At 51.8% G+C, this 15,093-nt stretch overlaps 8 protein-coding genes across 8 annotated transcripts; 2 read left to right on the top strand and 6 right to left on the bottom strand.

Moving 5' to 3' along the window:
• Nucleotides 1-828: 828 nt before the first annotated feature.
• On the bottom strand, nucleotides 829-2,700 carry QC761_214200 (uncharacterized protein). The gene is made up of 3 exons (XM_062877150.1): nucleotides 2,586-2,700; nucleotides 2,295-2,530; nucleotides 829-2,234 (listed from the first exon to the last, which is right to left on the bottom strand). The coding sequence occupies exons 1-3, from the start codon at nucleotides 2,622-2,624 to the stop codon at nucleotides 1,916-1,918; spliced, it is 594 nt and encodes a 197-aa protein (XP_062735746.1). The 5' UTR covers nucleotides 2,625-2,700; the 3' UTR covers nucleotides 829-1,915.
• QC761_214190 (uncharacterized protein) lies at nucleotides 1,246-1,769 on the top strand (the record flags this gene model as incomplete). The annotated part of the gene is made up of 3 exons (XM_062877149.1): nucleotides 1,246-1,297; nucleotides 1,324-1,489; nucleotides 1,589-1,769. 3 exons carry the CDS (start codon nucleotides 1,246-1,248, stop codon nucleotides 1,767-1,769), a joined length of 399 nt encoding a protein of 132 aa, XP_062735747.1.
• A 171-nt stretch (nucleotides 2,701-2,871) lies between the features above and the next one.
• Nucleotides 2,872-7,586, top strand: QC761_214210 (uncharacterized protein). Its single transcript, XM_062877151.1, has 4 exons — nucleotides 2,872-4,630; nucleotides 4,696-5,040; nucleotides 5,098-5,208; nucleotides 5,263-7,586. The coding sequence occupies exons 1-4, from the start codon at nucleotides 3,200-3,202 to the stop codon at nucleotides 5,548-5,550; spliced, it is 2,175 nt and encodes a 724-aa protein (XP_062735744.1). The 5' UTR covers nucleotides 2,872-3,199; the 3' UTR covers nucleotides 5,551-7,586.
• Nucleotides 5,558-6,280, bottom strand: QC761_214220 (uncharacterized protein; the record flags this gene model as incomplete). Its single annotated transcript, XM_062877152.1, has 3 exons — nucleotides 5,994-6,280; nucleotides 5,817-5,931; nucleotides 5,558-5,748 (listed from the first exon to the last, which is right to left on the bottom strand). The coding sequence occupies exons 1-3, from the start codon at nucleotides 6,249-6,251 to the stop codon at nucleotides 5,558-5,560; spliced, it is 564 nt and encodes a 187-aa protein (XP_062735745.1). The 5' UTR covers nucleotides 6,252-6,280.
• QC761_214230 (uncharacterized protein) lies at nucleotides 7,279-9,908 on the bottom strand (the record flags this gene model as incomplete). The annotated part of the gene is made up of 5 exons (XM_062877153.1): nucleotides 7,279-7,337; nucleotides 7,395-8,386; nucleotides 8,441-8,612; nucleotides 8,681-9,042; nucleotides 9,105-9,908. The coding sequence occupies 4 exons, from the start codon at nucleotides 9,906-9,908 to the stop codon at nucleotides 7,874-7,876; spliced, it is 1,851 nt and encodes a 616-aa protein (XP_062735743.1). The 3' UTR covers nucleotides 7,279-7,337; nucleotides 7,395-7,873.
• A 435-nt stretch (nucleotides 9,909-10,343) lies between these two features.
• On the bottom strand, nucleotides 10,344-10,745 carry QC761_0046140 (uncharacterized protein; the record flags this gene model as incomplete). Its single annotated transcript, XM_062872406.1, has 2 exons — nucleotides 10,344-10,472; nucleotides 10,644-10,745. 2 exons carry the CDS (start codon nucleotides 10,743-10,745, stop codon nucleotides 10,344-10,346), a joined length of 231 nt encoding a protein of 76 aa, XP_062735742.1.
• Nucleotides 10,746-10,808: 63 nt separating this feature from the next.
• QC761_214240 (uncharacterized protein) lies at nucleotides 10,809-11,705 on the bottom strand (the record flags this gene model as incomplete). The annotated part of the gene is made up of 1 exon (XM_062877154.1): nucleotides 10,809-11,705. The coding sequence occupies one exon, from the start codon at nucleotides 11,703-11,705 to the stop codon at nucleotides 10,809-10,811; it is 897 nt and encodes a 298-aa protein (XP_062735741.1).
• Nucleotides 11,706-12,544: 839 nt separating this feature from the next.
• On the bottom strand, nucleotides 12,545-13,685 carry QC761_214250 (uncharacterized protein; the record flags this gene model as incomplete). The annotated part of the gene is made up of 2 exons (XM_062877155.1): nucleotides 12,545-13,240; nucleotides 13,296-13,685. 2 exons carry the CDS (start codon nucleotides 13,683-13,685, stop codon nucleotides 12,545-12,547), a joined length of 1,086 nt encoding a protein of 361 aa, XP_062735740.1.
• Nucleotides 13,686-15,093: the final 1,408 nt, after the last annotated feature.

The following is a 15,093-nucleotide window of genomic DNA, read 5'->3' as shown; positions in this document are numbered from 1 at the left end:
GTGCCAAGGCATTACATTGTCAGTGAGGTATTATGAAAGCCACTAGCGAAAGACACTCTTGAAAACATCCGCAAGCCTATCCGCCCTTGACTTTCTACGCTCAGACTTCTCCATTCTTTCTACGACATTGTCCGGCAATGGAGCAGGCCCAAGAGGCAGCATGTAAATAGTAGCTTGATCCATACTTACGTATACAATCTCATCAGCCGACGCCTCCTCTCTCTGCGCACCAGTCAAAGCAGCCTCTGCCTCACGGTCAAGTAGCGGTGAACCATCGGGAAGCTGATAACGATACCGGACCTGACCGCGCTCACCAACCTGGGCCCAAGTCAACGGTATCAACGGAAGAGAGTACCCATTTCCAGCCCCCCATCCACCACATTGAGCACAAAGTCCGTCCCATAGAAGAAATGGTTTGTAACCCGGTGGTGGAATAGTCTGTTTGTGCTGGCTTCTCTGCATGCGGTAGCATTCTCTATGGCTTAGCACTCCTGCGTAACTGGAAGCCCTGTAGTAAAAGTCACATGGCATCCAATGGATGTCTGGGCGGATGATGACTGAGAGCGCCTCGGAAATTTCAGCTGGGTGGTAAAACAGCCCATATGGAGATATCGCAACGTGGTGCGGGCATGAGGGTTTGCCATCGATGGTCAGAATTTCATCGAGGGTGCAGTCGCACCAGGGGTGCTTTGGAACTGTTGGCCAGCACATGATGGGATTGTTGTTTTGATGAATGAATGAGAAGGGAATGGAGAGCAAGACAGGTCCGCCAGCAACACTTTCCAATTAAATATTCTATCTATCTAGAGCTGGTTACATTCTCATCATTGATGTTCCACGAACAACTGCAAAGGTGTTCAGGGGGACAGTGGGTCTGCCTCAGCAGGTTCTTTGTTAAGTCGATTTGTTATCTTACCATTCGGCGCTGACAACAATGCCTTTGTCAAAACACAGGGAAATAGCCAGGCTCTCCCACCTGGTGACACTCAAACGCATCTTGCGCCTGCGGCGGAGAAGAGGCGAATGCATGTATGTGGAGCCCGGTGCCACGAGAAAGGGTGAGGACTGAAATCATAGCCGATGATGCCCAAGTCTCGGACATGCATCTCAACCTCCCACACTTATGCAACGCCCGACGGTATGCTCGACCAACGAGTCAAGACCCAGATGCCCGAAGCTTGCGGACCGGCGGCCTGGAAACCTCGGTTGCAAAGAGCAACGACGTTGGACCAAAACCCCTAGAATATGGAGGCTGTCAAGCTGTCAAAGGGCAAGCATGCCGGTCCCAGCGAGAAGGGTATGGCTGGGTTCATGGCCATGAAGACGCTGATCGAGCAAAGGATTTGGCGCTGGGTGGAGGAGAAGAGAAGCTGCCTTTCACGTTCAACACCCTGTTGTTGGATAAGGTGATCTGGCCGTGCCTGGACCCAAAGAACCAGGGCATCCTGTCGACGGCGGGGATGGTGCATTGGGTCTGGAGAATGCACACGTGTGCATTCTGAGTATGATGCAACCTCGTAGGTTTTCCTCTACTGCTGTTGACAAGCAGCTCATCTATGCCTTTTGGGACAGGTACGGCTTTTACCAGATGGGCGAGATGCTATATTTCCCGGCACGCCGACAAGATGGCCCAGGTTGAGAACTATGGTGAAGACCATACAGTGGCCGACACGGCTGTTGGCAAGGAGCTGCTGAGCAGACTGAGCCGGAATGGCGAATGGCGCAAGCTGAAAGAGAGTCTGGCGGACAACGCAAAGAGCTGGTTGTAACTGGAGAAGCCTGGTGTTACAGATCACAAGCTTTCCACTATCCCGAACTGATTGCTTCTGTCTTGCACCAATAATACACTTCTCTGTCTCTAGTCGTAAATCGTAATAAACCGTAAATCGTCAACTGGTAATTCGGGTCTGGCGTTTCAGGACGCGGGCGGCTGTGGGTTGTTGCCAACTGTTTTGTACAAATCTCTCAGCTCAAACGCCTCGTGGCCGCCTTCTGGCACTTCTCCAATCACTCTTGCCGGCTGTCCTGCCACAATGGAGAAGCTTGGGATGACCATGTTGGGCGGAATGACAGTTTCGTCCAGCACCCGTACGTAATCTTTGATAATGGCAAACTCGCCCACCACCACTCTCGCTCCGATGTGTACGTGGCTTCCGATCGACGCGGCTTGGATAACAGACGAGGGCCCGACAAAGACGTGGTCACCCATCCGTAGGGGCATGTATGTGAAAGCACTGTGTAGAAGAGACAAGTTAGAGATTTATAGTGTAGCAAGCTATTTGGTGGCACAGTACCCCTTATAGAATCGGCCTGGCGGGCGTAAACACGAGGCTCGGCTGAGGAAACAATAGCGGCCAATTGCTACAGCCGTGTTGTTCGGTGTTCCGCTGCTGCTGCTGCTGGAGGATTGGATCGATCGGACCAGGTCGCCACGGATCATGACTTCGGGCTGGATGACTGTCTTTCCACCGAGCATAATGTTTTGGGTACCGACGAGGGTAGCTTTGCGAGCGACCTTGTTGCCCGTGTCCTACGCAATGTGAGTCTAGATTCCTCATCCCGATGCTTCGAGGTCATTGACATACGGTCTCAATGTATTCTCCTCTCGGCGGACGACGCGACATGTTGGCTGCTGCTGGAGGTGTATCTTGGTATTTGACAGGAATGTTGATGTTTGGGTTCCAGGGTTTGGGATTTGGCGGTGTTCCGTCAAGGTACCTGCGTGGGGTCGCTACAGTGGCTTGGCGGAAGCTCTGGCCCTTTGTTTCAGCTCTGAACCCTGCAGGCAGTGGGTAATGGTGGGGTCATGTACTGGGCGCTTGTCCTCTGGCAGTTCCATCCCCCAAAAGTGCCGTTTGACACTTGCTTCACCTCTTCTTTTATCGTCGACCCGAGCCATAGCTATCTTCAACAGCAAAGCCACGCGAGTGAATACACACCCTAGCTACTTCGTCCGCCGAAAGTCGCCCAGTGTGAACTCATTCCAACAGCCAGCGCATTACTTACGACAGGATGGCCCCAAATAAAACAAACATGACCAATTGGCTTTCAGCGACGAGCCCCTTGAATCCTTTCTCATGCACGATGGGGGCCAAGCGGCCAGCTTCACTCTCAGATCCATTCCCTAAATAGAGACGACATGTGCCTGGAATGAGACTCTTGCAACATATCCTCTCCTCAATTTCGGACGATATCCAGTATGCCGCCTCTTTCATCAGAAAGCGAAGATGACACCAGCCAACATGTCTCCAGTAGCAAGGGACAGTCTGGCCCGACAGTCATGTATGCCGCAGCGCCAGATACGCCAGGAATACCATCAGACAACTCCCCATCCATCTCTGATCTCTTTCGTGAGATGCAAGAGACCAACCGGCTTCTCAAGCTCATGTTGGCCGCTCACAAGCCGGATGTGCCCGCATCGCCGGTTTCTCAACTGTCAAGAGAGACCACCTCCAACAGTGACCCGGATCTGGTCAAGATGAAAGTTCGAGAGTTGGTCCATGACATTGCGCACCAGTCATTCAGTCCCGCGGACTCCTCGAACATCAAGAGATTCATTCGCAGCTTCATCGAGGAACGCATCTCCCACAAGCCAAGGGAAGGCCACCAAGGAGAGTATGGCCCCGGTGCATACGTCCCCATTTATGTATCATTACGAGACAACCACTCCGGGCCACTCGCAGAGATATACTGGAACTGGGAAAGACCGAACAAGTTGGACCCCGTTCACCGAGTCCTCATGGACGCATCTCAGGTCTCTAATGTCACCAAGCAATGGGGTTCAAGGTTTGATCTCGATGCTCTGACCTTTTCTCACTCTCGTGAGACAGGATGGATCATCGGCAAGAGTCCTGCCCTAGAGGGAGCCATCATTGGATGTCCACTGTTTTACTCTGGCCAAGGGCCAGCACAGAAGCTGGTGACGGCGAGGTCCGTCTTTGACAAGGACTGGAAGCCCATCGCCTCAGCAATGGCAGCCCCTGATAACTTGACCAGCCCCGGCTCGCTGTGGCATTGCACTGCTCCTTTGCTCGACGGCGGTTTGATGGCTCTTGACCGCCTCGCACTCATAACCACCGTGGTGTTGAACAAACCCAACACCGAGACCGGCATCGCCCACCGCTTTCTTCACGAGTTTTGTGCCGGATGGAAACCTCTTTACCTGCGTGGCAATCGCATGAATTACACCGGGTGGTCAGGAAACTCGGACACCACTTACCAACACACCATCCGCTGTTTCTCCCCCGCTAGCAGGTCTGATAAGGTCAATTTTGGCTTGAGGCCTCATGCGAAATGTGTCAGACAGTCCGGCCAGTTCCCCTCTCACCTTGCAAGCTCATCCTCTTCCTTCACCGAACGGAGAATGAGTCTTCTGTGCCACTGGGACTACACTTATCCCCCCCATGGGTTCCGTATTGTTGCCTTGACCGATGCTATGACCATGAAACAAGATGGTGATATCAATGTGTCAAATGACTTGTTTACCGACTGGGGAGATAGACACTTTGCTGTTGAGGGGCTGAATGCTGGCTATCATTTGCTCCAAAGCAGCATCCACCGTCTGCTCATGTTTTGGGAAACCGAGTGGGGCCACTGTTTGGACGCATTGGAGAGCAACGTCAACACTTCTGTCAGTATCTCTCGGCCATGGTCGTCTCATCATGGCACACACGTTACTAACACGTCAACTCATAGCTCCTCGACATTCTCGACGATGAGACCAGCTCCCGCCTCATGTTTGACACTTCCTTTGAACGCTCCAGAGTGTACTTCAAGACACTGCAGATGCTTCGCATCTTTGCAGACGCCATTCGGGAAACTGGCCGCGATTTGCAAGAGATGGACCCCGAGAAGCTGATCCAAGGGAGTTTCCGGCGCGCTGGACACGATATCCAGGCTTTCTTGAAACAGGACCCGCTCAAGGACAAGGCGCTCTGGAACAACTGGAAGATTCTATTCGACTTTCAGCAGCAAACTGAAGAAAAACTGTTGCGAAGAATTGCTGAAAAGACGGAGGAGATTACCAGTTTGAGAGACGGGGTGAGTGGTGGTGATTGGAGCAACTTGGTAGGCGAACCTGTGCTAACGGTGCTGCAGCTGTTCAACGCAACCTCTCTCCGGGAAGCCTCGAGGGCGACTACAATGAACCGATATGTCATTGTTTTCACCATCATGACTGTTTTGTACCTACCCCCTAGCTTCACCTCTGTAAGTACCCCTCCATGCCAAGCTCTCGCTCAGCAGCTTGCTGACATGACACAGGCCCTGTTTGGCACCCCACTCTTCGAAGCCGAGTCGCAAGAGGAAACCGTGGAGCGATTCAAGACATCAACCATCATCGTGTGCGTCATCACCTATGTTCTCGCCATTTCCCTCATCTGGCTAGCCGACAAATGGGACATTGCCGGTGTTGTGTACCATGACCTACGCACATTGTGGCGGGGCACCACGGACCGGCTGAGACGCAGGGGACCTGATGGGTGGAGCTTGAGGTCAAAATCACGAAACTCGAGTTCTGATGCGTTGGTGGAAGGCAAGCAAGCTGTGTAGCCTCTGTCTAACTGGTGCTGTACTTGGCCCAGACCTTCTCATCGTACTCGTCCATCCACTTGACATACTCTGGCCCCGCGGCAGCCCACCCCTTAATCCCACCCCCCAGAGCAAGACTCTGCATCTCGGTGTCGTTTTGGGACGAGATATAGTCCGCCAGCCAACTGGCTGCTCTGCTCCCTCTACCTGTCGATGAGCCTGTCCCTAGCGTTCAGCAATCTGGGGGGGGGGCATTTCAAAGACAGGGCGACCTCGTGAAGGCTTACCACAATAAAAGATGACCTTTTTGAGCCCAGCAGCCTTGAGGGTGGAGTACACCGTTGGCAGAGTCGGATAGAGGCTTTGAGCAGGGAGGTTGATGGAGCCGCGGATTGTACCGCCCTTGTTTATCTCAGCGTCGTGATCTCATGCGGCGTAAAAGGATGCAAATGGGAAACACCTACCTCAAAGTCGTTTCTTCTCAGGTCAACCAGCACGGTATCTTTTCTCCCGTTGGCGAGAATGGACAGGACCTCGTCACGGGGGATGAAGACGGTTTGAGAAGAGGGGGCGGGGTAGGCGGCGTGCCAGGGCGTTGGGACAGGAGTGTCTGTGGACATTTTGCGGAGGGAGTAGGTGTGCAATTGGTGAGGTCGGATTGTCCTGGATTTTGGAAAGCTGCGTACCGAAAGAAGAGATGTTGATATGAGGAATCTGTTCATTGCAATTCGTTGCAAGAGTTGACGAGAGAACCTCGTCCGGCAATGATGCCGGATCATGCATGGTGGGGCAATGGGGAGGAGGAATGTCACTGGCGACTTGTGATTGGTTGGGAACGAACAAACTCCCCGAACCCGCCTCTTGTCAGTGCTGCCTGGTCCATAAAAAGGGGGTCGAAAGGGGGGCCAATAACATGTTCAAAATACGGGCCACGAAAGGTATCACAGATGATTGTCATGATGCACAGGTAATAAACGTCAAAAACTTTATGGGATTATACTTTCACAATTATGTAGGCAAGGTAAGCACTCAACGGCCATGGAAAAGACAAGACACGCCGCCCCTCCTCATCAGTCCCTGATTTCAAGGCCTAGAAGGCATCCCCCGTCCCCACCGTCCCAAAACCTCCCCAATCTCCCCCTCCCTCCTCCGAATCCTCTCATTCTCCCTATCCACCAGCTCCAGCAGCCTCAGCGTCAAGCTCTCCCAATACCACAAGCTCCCCTCCAGCCCCCTCAGCGTCCTGATCCTCCTAAGCGAAGTATCAAACGCCTTCCCCCTCGCCAACCACTCCTTTGGGTCCAAACCCAAAAGCGTGTTCCACAGAAACGTCGCAGCGGCGTACCGCTCGCAGATGGCGTCTCCAAAGCGTTTAAGCTCAACAGACAGGGCTTGGTTGGCAGGAACGAGGTCAGCGCGGATGAGGGCTTTGGCTGCTAGCAACCAGCCTTCGTGTGTGGTGGCGAGACGGGCTTTGCAGTCCCGCAGCCGCTCGATGGCGTCGTCGAGGGGAATGAGGTTGTCGTCGCTCCGGACGAGGGGTTTGGAGGGTGATTCTTGGAATTCGGGGATGGGTGGTAACCTGCTGGGGTGTCCTTGCCGGGAGGTTGCCTCGCGGAGTTGGGATTGGGTGGTGGAAAAGAGGCGGATTTCCTCTTCTTGGATGGGGCGGAGGGAGGAAGAGGAACCGCGGTTGTTATTGGTGCTGCTGCTGCCCCGAGTTGCGGGGGGCCGCCGTGTGTGAACCTGGCTGGCGGATTCGCTTGGGGTGACGGAGCAGGGCCGGGATGCTACGAGGTCCAACCAGTCTATATCATCGTTATTGTTTGGCTCCATGTTGAAGAGTGGATGTATGAAAAGCTTACCAATGGCGAGGATGACGTGTTGAATGTTGTTGTTAGTGCTTTCTGCCTCCGTCTTACTTGTTGTGAGAGAAAGGCTTTTGTGAGGATGAAGGGAATCTAAGAGAAGATGCCAATGGGAGCAAAAGCCCGTCTTTAATGCTTACAGCGTGAGGGTCAGAAACCTATTCTTGTCCCAACAAAGGCATTGTCGACTTTTCCTTGTTCTTGCCACAAGACGGTCTAAGCGGCACGCAAAGAGAAGCAAGGAACAGCCCGGCAGTCCACTTCTTTGTGCTCCTGCCCTATGTTAAGTCCCCCACCTCCAGTTATGTGTGAGATTAAACTTTAAGTGATGCACTTGACTGCCGAATTATAAGCGGGGTAAAATAACATCAGCTCTCATGGTCATTCGTTGAGCAGTCTGACGTCCGAGAGTTGCCTACACCGAGCTATTGCATTTCCAGGGTACAGCAATCCTGTCTCAGCCCCGTCTCTCTTGACTAATGTGCGAATCTAAAGTCCAGTCTCTTGCTTCCCTTGTCCGTCGTGGTAGCCAAGTAATTCCGCCGCTCCTCTTGGCTCATCCTGTCCCAGGTTTCGTCTCGCTTCTTGTTTCTCCATAAGTAATAAGCCTTGACCAGCAGGTAATTGACAATATTCATGCTTGCAATGCCAATCAAGGCCCTGTTACCACGTCGGTATTCCGGTCGGTCGTCTCGTCGGTAAATGTTGGAGGATATGATACTGTTGGTTTGGACTGCCATGTTGTAAAGCGCAGCAGAGACGGTACGTGTGCGCACGGTATTGCTGTTTCTGCTGCACCATCCCACTTGCATCGCGTGAGTGGAAGGATAGGACAGCAATACCGTGACGACGGCGTATGCTGCCCATCTTGATGCGTTGGCTGGTAGCAGATAGAGGGCTACAACACATGGCAGAAGCCACACTTGCATCACCACTCCCATGAAGGCCCTTTGGTTCAGCTTCTCGGACAGATATGTGATGAGGAGCATCTGCTTACGTTAGCCGTTGCCTGCGTATTAGAGGGCATTTGTGGGGTAACGAACACTGATGGTGCAAGTGATCTGGCAAGGGATGCTGAGCAGGTTGGAGTCAAACGTATCGAAACCCAACTGCCGGAGCGTCAAAGTCAGGTATTGATCCGGTGGGCCGGCAGGCATGGAGAAAGTAAGGCCGATGAGGTAGATTGGCCATAAGTCAAAGTCACAAAGAGATTCCCTGGAGTCAAAATCAGTCAGTCATGGTATCCCCGGTCACAAACAAACGAGGGACAGCAAGCGACGTACCAAAGTAGCTTGAAAGTGATGGCTTGCCGATTATGCATGTCACTCTTGGAAGGATCGTCCCTCAGGATACGATTGACCATAATTTTCTCTTCATGTTCCGTGAACCATCCCTTCTTGCGCCAGGGAGCTTTGGTCTGCGTTGGTGAAGGTACCATCTGGAAGTAGGACCAAATACCGATCACCAGTGTCAGAATGCCCTCCAGGAGGAATAGCCACCGCCACCCTTCATATCCATGATATCCTCTCAGTCTCAGGAGTCCGTATGCCAATAGGGGGGATATGACATCTGTTAATCGATTTGCCATCCAAAACAGCGCCAGGCGGAAAGGAAGTTCTGTGCCTTTGAAGAAGTAGGACATGTACTAATGGACGGTGGTCAGTACCTATCATGAAGGACCCAGAACCGGAAGAGTGGGAGACAAACCAGGATCACATCGGGAATAAAGCCGCCTTGGAGCAATCCAATCAATGCTCTCGTTGCCAAAAAGGATGATCGTCCTTTGAGCCAAAATTGTGCCGCACTCACGATACTCCAGAGAACCATCTGAGCTGGAATCCATCGATCAGGACCAATCTTCTTACTGATCAGTTGCGAGGGCAACTCGGCCAACAGGAAACTGATTCGGAACACAGTCTGGCCCAAGTTGTAGTCATTGGTGTCCAAACCCAGGTCGTCCAGGAAGTTGTCCGTGTTGGCTTGTGAGATATTGCTCCTGTCCAAATCCAAGGCGAAAAAGGCAACGCAACTCCACGCGGTGACCTTCCAATCTATCTTTCTGATCAACGGAATCTCCTCTGCCCAAGTCCACTTGAAGGAGGGATCAAAGCGGTGACGATTCTCATAGCGCTCGGTCGGCTGGAAATACGGGGCGAGTTCGGGGTTGTCAAAGACAGAAGGCTGGGTGGCAATATCTTCGGGGCGGCGGCTCTCACTTTTCTTCCAGGACCAGAACGAGGCAAGGTTGGTTGTGGGCTTTTGAGAGGCGCGGAACTCGGCCTCTTGGTCAAGAATGCGTTGACGGATAGCCTCTGGCGATTCCTTTTCTTTTTCGTTGGTTGATGACCTGGACGACTTGGAGGCCGTTTCGATGGACGAGGCGAGTGCGGTCGAGGACCGAATCTTGTCCTTGGTGTCTGAGTCTCCGCTGGGTGCCATGATGGAGAGAAGCAACAAGATTGAAAATGAAGCCCTCTGACGGTGTATCCATAGAGTATCGCTGATGTGCATCTGGAGCAGTTGTGTAACTTTTAAACATCTCCATATTTTATATTTACTGCCGTGACCGTGAAAAATGCGGCCCCCATGTGTCACTCCTCAGATGCATCTCGAAGCAGGTGTGAAGGTGCCGGTGAATCCAGAACGATAATGTCAAATGGCCAAGATCTTCCGCCATTGTATTCATCTGGGATCTGGTTGGGTGACTGTCTGTGATACCACCCTTGGCTGATGGCGACAATGTCAATGTTGATGGCAAATGTAGGGGACCAGACCTCGATATGTTCCCGCTGGCAACCACCAAACCGTGGGGGGCTGCCGAGTCGGTACCGTACATGCGGATTGATAATCCTGTTGATGCTGGTCCACGGATATGGTGTTCTTGATATTAGGGGAGGCTACACGAGGGTGTTGGTCCCAAATGCTCGGGTGTCGTATAGGCAGCCTTCAACGGCCCTGTTTGGAGATGGCGCCATTGGCCGTGGCAATTTCGAGCCGGTGTTGGATGCAGTTGATGTTGAGCTCAAATCTGCGGGGTTGGGTTGTGTTGAGTGCATGCAGGTATTGTGAGATGGCCTGGGGATATGGCGTGTTCAACCTGGAGCTTCACTCTGCTGCTATCTCCTGCTGGAAGGGCACAACTGTTGTCGAGCAGTTGGTTAGTCTTGATCATGGCGAAATGTTTTGCCGTGTTACTTCCCTTCATCAGCAGCTGGCGGGAGGAATAATGAGGAGCAGTGGTCTTACCAGGACGATTGAGGGCCGTTTGTGAATTGGATGTATCAAGGGTATCTGCCAATCCTTGCCAAGACTCTCCCACGAATGACAATAGCAGCATTTGTCTTGCATCTTCCATTGGATTGGGTCCGTTTGCCGGTCGTGACTGGCCGGTGAATACTTTATTGGTGATCCTTATTGGGTTTCTGCCTTTTTGATACCCCCAGCCCTTAACGCAGCTTCCTGCTCTTGTCTCACACGGGCGTCGCAAACCCCTGGAAACAGGCAGTCACAGCCAATCTCCTCACCCCTCCTGACACTCCTCATGGTTATTGAATACCTCCCTTCCCTTTTTACCGTGATTCCATCCACCGCATCCGTTTTCCTAGGTCGAATCCCATGCGTATACCCATACCTCGAAGCCCCCCTCATGACAAGAAGTGACCTCGCCGGCAGCATAAGCTCCCAAGCCGGGTGTACAACGACTCCTTCAGCTTTGTCAAGTATCTCCCCCCCCACTTTCCCATTTACATTACCATCTGAAGACTCCTGCAGTGACCTCTTGGGCAGCCTCAACTTCCTCGCCTCGTTCTCCCCGCTCATCCTGAAAATCATCGGCACTCCACTCCCAAAACTCAGGCTGTACAGCGCCTCCCCGAACATGCTGTGGGTATCCACGTGTGGCGGGATGCCGGCGCCTGGAGGGTAGTATTGCACGGTGAACTGGTCCGGCTTTCGTCCTGCTTCCTTCCCATCAGTGTCGACCGGTAGCCTGTCGAGAAAGTTTGTGATATAAGCTGGGACAGGGCTGTGCTTTGACTCGTCGATTCCAAAGGTGGTGTAATCGAAGTGGTGACCGAAATGTTGGCTTATTCGTCTTTTTGAATCGGCCGGGCTTAGGGGGGAGATGGCGTGGAAGGCAGAGATCATCTCTTGTTCTTCGGCTGGGGAGATGAATTCGTGGACGAGGGTGAGTCCTATTGCGGGCCATTCATGACGAATGTTCCCGGATGTGGAGGTGGTGATGACTGGTGTGGGTGGGGGGATGAGATGTGGTTGAGTCCCAGATGGGGAGGGTGCTTGACTGATCATCGTGAGGCAGTTTTTGGATTATGAATATGCGAACCTGAACAGTGAGTGACATGTCATGATATGTGCTGTGGGGCAGTGTACCCAAAATTTGTGAAGTGCACCAATGGCCTTCGTTATGTAAGCCAACAAAACAAACAGATGAGTGGGCAAGGGTTAGGGTCTGACCGCCTCTTTCTCAGGCCGATGACAATTCTGAATGGCGTCTCCCATTACCACTGTTTCCAGTGGACTATTACCTGCTGGTTTACCCTCCGCCTCCACCACCAGGATTCCTACACTTGTTGAGCTTCCAGATCAAATTTTTGATGTCAGCATCAGCCCCAGCTCAACTTCTGCCCTATCGGGTCTGTATTCGACCTCAACGTACCTGATGTCATTTCGTGGGTGGATAATGGAAACTGCTGGGTATGTGGTGGAGGAAGATTTATATGCCCCGGTGGTCGATGCCCGGGCCCGGCGAGACATGTTTGGTATTTTGAGAGGGTAGGGTGCGGCTATCGGGTTGCATGCCCGCTTTGTATTGCGAGGGACATTTTCTCAGACACGATGGAGGACGCCAGATCTCAAGAGCGTGGCGATGACGAATACCCAGAATGGGAGGAGGAGTTGGAAAGAGGATTGAAAAGCGGATGAAGACTCTTGGTTACTGGCAAAGCCGGTTAAGAAGGAGGTAGTTACCTATTCAGTAATAGCTGAGATGTGGGTATGGGATTTTGCTTTTGGTTTTTGGACTTGTCTATACAAGACGTGATCGAGCCTCTATGGCTTTACGTGGTATACCAGATATCGATTGGGGAATATAAATACCTGGTAGGAATAATGACTCTCCTGAAGCTTCTTTATACATCCTCCATGTATCCATCCCAAACTTCCTGATACCACCTCCTCCCAACATCCTGATGACTCCTAACTTTCGTTCTTAGCTGGCTCTCCCCCCACGTTTCATATTTTCCCCTCAAAAAGGGCGACTCAACGTCTTGTGCTGCGATCGCTGCAGGCTTGCCCTTTGCGTCCCATCCTTCAAAGTGATGTCTCAATGTCTCTGTCGCCTCCGTCCTGGTCAGGCTCCCTCTGATCCCCTGAAAGAATGCGGCGCTGTATCTATCTTCTCTCAGCCCGTCCAGAATGACACGGTGAACTGTGGCTTTGCATACACCGTGCGTGACTACTTCGAAGGCCTGGCCAATGTTCACCACGAGGCTTCCCTCGATCGGTGCGACGTCGATCCAGTCGCCATTTTTGTTCAAGACTTGAAGGCCTTTGACATCTGGCCCAGAGGCTTGGAGAAGGAACGTGAACCAGCCTGAGGAATCTTTGTGGGGGCCTACACCTTGGGTTTTGGTATCCCTGGTCGAAGTAGGCGGGGGGTATCTGATGAGTTTGAGACGGTTGAAGTTTGAGAGGAAGTGACCAAAGCTATCGGGCGAGAGATTGAGAGCTTCAGCAACCAATGACAGAAAGGTTATGGATAGGTCTGAGAGAGAGGATATGTACGAGGTTATGGCTCCTCTAATTTTGGATGAGACTCTGGGCCACTTTGAAGTCTTGTTACTAAGGTACAATGAAGATTTCACCTGGCAGACTACGTACCTGGTTAGGGCCCTGAAGTCGTTGGAATAATGGACCCTTTCTACCTCCATCTTCCCAGACATCGGATGACGCCGTTGCAAACTCAAACTGCTCCCTCATATCAGGTTGGCCTGCTGTTGTCTCGGTTGCTTCACCGCTGTAGCCAAGAAAATGGGGTGAGTTTATAAGTGCTACTTCACACTTTTGCTCAGGCGAAAGAGCAAAAAGCTGTGGCAGAATGTCAATGATTGCATTGGTAACGTCAGAAAGACGGTGATTGATGAGGTACAGAAACCCCACGTCGGTCAACGTATGTCGAAGATCGGCTAAAAGCTTAGGCCTTGTGCTTGGATCATAACAGCGGGACAGATCAATGACAGGGATTGTCGAAAAGTCTGGTGTTCTTTCCATCCTTGGAGGACACGTTAAGTTCTCAGAATGCGCAAAGATATGACCCTGGCTGTTGAGATCATATAGCTGCCAGTTGTCTTGGTGTTCATGGCGGACAGCGACTCCCAATGATGCAATCCGAAGCGAAATGGCAAACAGTTTAGAGAAGGTAGTAGCTTCCGGTTCCGGAACGCAAGCACGTTAGCACCAATATAGTACCGAGCGAATCTCTTGACGTTGATATCAGCCCCTGAATACCTCTAAAAAGTGGGACAGTCCACCGCCTCACACTCTGAAAGCTACAGCTCCGGGGCATTTTTGCAACTCCTTCACCCAGAACTCCGTCAAAAGGTGATGTGCTCCCAGTTATTTTGGAATCTACCAGACTTCCAACTTTTCTGGCTACTCGTCCAACCAACCCTCAATTTTCGACCCATCCCATGTTCCTCCGACGGAAAACTGAAGTTCCTTATGCCCAACTTCTTCCTCCAATTCCATGACATAACAATCTCCACTGACAAGTTGCCAGCGCCCACCCGGAGCTGGTCGTAAGAGACATGGCCAATGTGTTTTCTTGATGATAAAAAGAACACCTTACTCTTGTGCAGCCTCGGGTGCTATTCCAATAAGACGTTCCCCAATCACGAAGAACTTACAGCCATTTAAGTGTCGTGTGGCCTCCGGGATTATCTACGAAGGAACGTTTCCTTCGGCCGGAAACCAATCAAGGTACATGCTATTCCGTTTAAAGGAACATATATCAGTAGCGGTTTCAACCTGGCGACAATAGGGGAAAGGTATGCGAGAATGATGCATATGCTTGGGGTGGCGTGTTTCGCCAGGTACGTAAGTGAGTAACACGTACCAGTTCATCCTCATCACCTGCCGAAACAAGGCCTCTGGTAAAAAGCTATCTCATTTCTACCGTGCCTAGATTGTTGAATGCTAAGCAAGAAGTGGTTAGTGTTATTGGTTAGTTAGATTGTGAGGTAGAGACATGAACAACGGACGCACACCCACATGATATGATGTTATGATCCTTGATGTGAGATGGTAGAATATATAGCCCTCGGGTATCATCCCATCCCTCTTTAGCCGCCGTGTAACTTCCTGAACGCGTGCCAATTGTTGCTTTGTGTCTTTTGTGTCACAAAAACGGAACGTTGCCCCCAGTCCGGTGATACTCCCAGCACGCCAACCATCTACACACAAAATTCCAGGGTCATATTCTAGGGCCTTGGAAAAAAAGATGTAATGAAAGCTGCAGCAAAGATTGGCTCGGGTTACTCAGCCTTACAGGTACCTCAACATGTTGATGAGCACTGGATAGGTACCAGGTACTAACTCATTTGGCCTTTCGTCAACAAATCCTTTTTTGTTGTTGCCCATGGCTTTTCGGACGGCCATACCAAAGGCATCCAAGCCTCAC

The sequence above is a fragment of the Podospora bellae-mahoneyi genome, chromosome 2, assembly GCF_035222275.1.
Source record: "Podospora bellae-mahoneyi strain CBS 112042 chromosome 2, whole genome shotgun sequence".
Lineage (NCBI taxonomy): Eukaryota > Fungi > Ascomycota > Sordariomycetes > Sordariales > Podosporaceae > Podospora > Podospora bellae-mahoneyi.
Note: the sequence above shows the minus strand (reverse complement) of the source record. Positions and strands in the feature narration are given on the sequence as shown.

Bases quoted from the DNA above. Each gene is read 5' to 3' on its own strand.
- QC761_214200 (XM_062877150.1), bottom strand. From the start codon at position 2,624: ATGTCGCGTCGTCCGCCGAGAGGAGAATACATTGAGACC. The intron at 2,531-2,585 runs GTATGTCAATGA...CACATTGCGTAG, and splicing joins GAGGAGAATACATTGAGACC to GACACGGGCAACAAGGTCGC. The intron at 2,235-2,294 runs GTACTGTGCCAC...TCTTCTACACAG, and splicing joins CCAGGCCGATTCTATAAGGG to TGCTTTCACATACATGCCCC.
- QC761_214210 (XM_062877151.1), top strand. From the start codon at position 3,200: ATGCCGCCTCTTTCATCAGAAAGCGAAGATGACACCAGCCAACATGTC. The intron at 5,041-5,097 runs GTGAGTGGTGGT...ACGGTGCTGCAG, and splicing joins TTACCAGTTTGAGAGACGGG to CTGTTCAACGCAACCTCTCT. The intron at 5,209-5,262 runs GTAAGTACCCCT...GACATGACACAG, and splicing joins TACCCCCTAGCTTCACCTCT to GCCCTGTTTGGCACCCCACT.